At 35.3% G+C, this 4,148-nt stretch overlaps 1 protein-coding gene across 1 annotated transcript in view; it reads left to right on the top strand.

The window, feature by feature from the left end:
- LOC112691532 (angiomotin-like) overlaps positions 1–4,148 on the top strand; it is a 35,729-nt gene extending 31,581 nt beyond the window's left edge. Inside the window, exon 2 of the mRNA XM_025565807.1 lies at positions 2,769–4,148. Coding sequence (XP_025421592.1) covers positions 2,784–3,668 — 885 coding nt within the window. The 5' untranslated portion in view covers positions 2,769–2,783 and the 3' untranslated portion in view covers positions 3,669–4,148. The remainder of the gene's footprint in view (positions 1–2,768) is intronic.

Below are 4,148 nucleotides of genomic sequence, written 5' to 3'. Positions count from 1 at the left end.
TATATATATATATATATATATATATATATATATATATATATATATATATATATATACTATTACTATATATTTAGTAAAAAAGTATAGAGTGTAAAAGATGCTCTGAACCGCGTGTACAAATCCAGGATCGTTAATTATAATATTTACTACGATTCGTAAACCACATATAATATAATACATATTATAGTACAATCGGTCATCTTGAGGAAACTTTTTGATTTGCCATTTTAATAATAATTATATGTTACATTTACCACCATTATTGTGACTGACAGACTTACAGGATTTTGTGAGCTATTCATTTTTATATGAATAATTCTTTTCGGTACTATTCCGACGAGTAGTCATTTTTACTAGTTCTCACATCTGAAGTTATCTTTACTTTGACGTTACGAGAAACACTAGCAGAAAATCGCATTACTATAAATATAGAACGCTATTGCCCATACCACATTCGTCTGAACGGTTCAACACGCGTAATAAGATTATAGCTGGTAATAATATACGTATATGGCGTAAAGTAAATACAGATCACATCAGTTGTCCTCGTCATCGTGACTACCGTGTGTGAATAGTTGACATTCATCGAAAAACAAGGACATTCCGCCGTGATGATCCGATTATATTATATCCCGTGCTGCCTTCTACGCGCGTAGTGTATATAATAACATCGCTTACACTTTTGGCCATTTTAACCCTAACCCTTTTTTAAGACCTAACAAATATTCATACTTAAACGTGTTCTGGATATATATCTGTTCATTTTTTTTTATTGTTCTTAAAAATATGACAGTATATTTTGGTACATGGACCAATTTTGTCGACAATGTTTATAGAAAAGTATTAAAAGAAAATTTTACCGATCATATAAACTGTAGTTTATAAGAAAATGCACTATTTCACAACTGCCAGTACGTTACAATTTTAATAAGCTTTAAAGATAAAACTCCATTCTAAGAGGATTTTTGGTTAAAATTATGGACGTAAATATACTGCAAATATATTATATGGAAGAAAAGGTATAGAAAATGTAGTTTTTGCAAGTTGAAATGTTCATATAATTACTGTTTTGAACTTTATGATACAGCTAATTAATTTTTATTTGTTTAAATCAAAAAAAAATTAATTTTTTATATATGTAAATAGAATAAGAAATGTGTCAGATTTTTTTAAGTAGTTTTTTATAGAACTTGTTTATAATAAATCAAACTAACCCATATTGTAAAGTTAAAACCGAACGAAAAAAACCTAGAAAATATATTTTAATCAGTACAGATACAACTTTAAAAAAAAACAACTTAAATATACATTTATTGATTTATCATTATACATACAATTAAATAATAATTTCAGTAATCATTTCTCGTGAGAGTCGTGAGTAATATTTCACCCAGCTTAATGTATGTAATTTCTTACAAACCACAAATGCAGGAAAAAGTAACTGACTAATAATTTAAGATCGCAACACATTTACAATAACAAAATTGTACAATTACATGTTCTAATGCATTTACAAGTTGTAATTGGTAAATACTGTAGTTTAATTAATTGTTTATATAGGATTCAATGCGAGTACTAAGTTATAGTTATAGTGTGAGATTTTCTCGTACAATATGTTTATAAAATCTATGTTGTTCCTAGTCGGTCATCCAAGAAATTTAACAAAAGTGACCTATTAAATGAATATAGTTTGAAATTATTTTTCAAAAAATAATAAGAAAATCTTTTTATTTTTCTGCTATTGATGTGTTTTACGATTATTTTATTTTCCATAAATTATCATATGCATGCGCGTTGTTCTAGCGAAAGCCGTAATAACGAATTTTCCGAGTACCTAAAAATTTTTTTTCTCGGTAACCGCAATAATCAAGATAAATTTAATACCAATGACCAAAAAAAGAAAAATAACCGTGTGGCCCGACACTTCAATACGTGATTAAACGGTTTAAATGCCATTCGTCACGTGATGCTGCTACAAATGGTACTAAAGTAGCAATACTCGATTGTCTATAGATTTATTACTTAATAAAATCCAATTCCCGTCCATACGTACATGTTATATACCGAAGCGCAGCGATGTTAGGTACATTATTATTAGGAAATTATTTATAAACAGTATAAGTATACTTTTAGAGTCATGTGGTCTCTATGTAAGCATTATTGGAAGTCCGTTTTAGGGCCATGTAGGACGTAAAGTAGACAAATATTCTACTATGAAATATTTCGCAAGTACTTACATATATCGTATAGGATGTACGCATGTGTATCGTATGATAATACAAGTAGTATGTAATACTACTTGAATAACACGTGCGAGACGGTATCGAGAACACGCGTTGAATCTTTTTAATTTTTTCTCGACATTTCCCGGAGAACGGAATGCGACGGCATTTTTTCTCAGGAGGGTAATAAAATAGGTAAGGTATTTCATAGCATCACCAGACATGGAATCGAAATTGTCGTATATGTAATACATTTTAAATAAATATATTTTATATATTTATAATTCAGGTGTACATGGTACGCTGCAGTTATTTCGGATCGAGATTTAGGAAACACGACTCGAAACTATATTTTTTTCCCTGTGGTCTTTGCACATGGTATATACAAACATAGTTACTTTCTAGATAGATCATTATGTATACGCGCACACACAAACACACACACATACACACAGGATCAAGTATACGACGGTACATACGTGTATGCGCATACGCATTTTGTAATCTCTAACGATTTTTAACCGAGTATGTTATATGTTTTTACAGGTCGCCGCGGTTATTATGGATCTCACATACTTGATCGTAGCCGTATTCGGAATGTGCGTCTTACGGCCGTGCCGTTCGCTGCCCACCGCCACCACCGTCACCGCCGCCGTCGCAGTTGCTCCTACGCCTACCCCGTCACATTCGTCGTTGCATGTCGCTGCCGCCTCCGAACCGGTCGCCAGCAGCGGCAGCAATAGCAAAAGGTCCCGGTCGCTGTTCCAGCCTGCACCGTTGCCGCACCAATACTATCAGTTTCCCGGTCACGGTGGCGTCGATCTGTACAACGACGTGATGGACGACTTGCCGTACTACGCACAGCAGCAGCAGCAGCAGCAGCGACATGCGCAGGAAGAAGAAGAAGACGAGCAGGAGAACGCGGTCGACCAGGACGTCCGGCTGTCGAGCAGAGCGCGACCAGCCAAGCCCGACTCACCCGTCTACTACATTCGATTGCCGCCTCAACCATACATGTACGTGCCTGGTTATGGTTACGTCAGCCAACCGACCCGATTGGAACCGCCGCCTTTCACGCAACGGCCTCACTCGCCTTTCCTCAACCTGCCACTGGACTTCGTGTCAAACGCCAAACCTGTGGGCATCTACACCCTACCGCAACAGCACCAGAACAATCAACAGCTGCATCAGCACAACCATCACCATCACCAGCCGCTGCAACAGCAACAACAGCAGCAGCCACCTAGCAGACCGAAACCGAACAGGCGACCCCCGCAACCTGTCCCATCTACGCTTGCTCCCCGGCCACAACAACCGCCCGACTCACCGATTTACAATCTGGACAAAGGCCCGTATGTTTTCAATGGTCGTCCGTCCGACGTGTTCCTGTTGCAGAGTGCTTACGACAACTTGTACTCCGAAGTACTGCAAAATATTTACCCATAAATAAAACACGAAAGACACGATCTAGTATTATTATTTTATTATTATTATTAATATATTTTGTAATTTATTATAATTAATTATAACGCTAACGATGCTGACCTTAACATTATGGTCGATCGCGATTGGTAGACGATCCGATGGTGATTTTACTCTAATCAAAAATCAAAAATACGAAAGCGATCGCTGATGAGAACCGCACGATCAAACGACAACGTATTATTTTAATTTTATCATACCAGTATTGTTATTGTTTATTTATTCGATTTTTTTTTTAATTTTTTTTGTCTTATGCTATAAATCTTAAAATATTGTTAAATGTGTTGAAAATTATTGTACATATATTGTATGTTGTCAACTTACCTCCGTTTCGTATTATAAAACACCAGATTATCTCTATTCATCGTCCTATACACACGACTATAATTGTTTTCACATGTTTTTATTTTCCAATATAAGCACTCCGATATTTTTATTTTAAAA

This window comes from Sipha flava, unplaced genomic scaffold, assembly GCF_003268045.1.
Source record: "Sipha flava isolate LNK unplaced genomic scaffold, YSA_version1 64_pilon_pilon, whole genome shotgun sequence".
Taxonomy (NCBI): Eukaryota; Metazoa; Arthropoda; class Insecta; order Hemiptera; family Aphididae; genus Sipha; species Sipha flava.
This window is presented reverse-complemented; position numbering and strand designations above follow the sequence as displayed.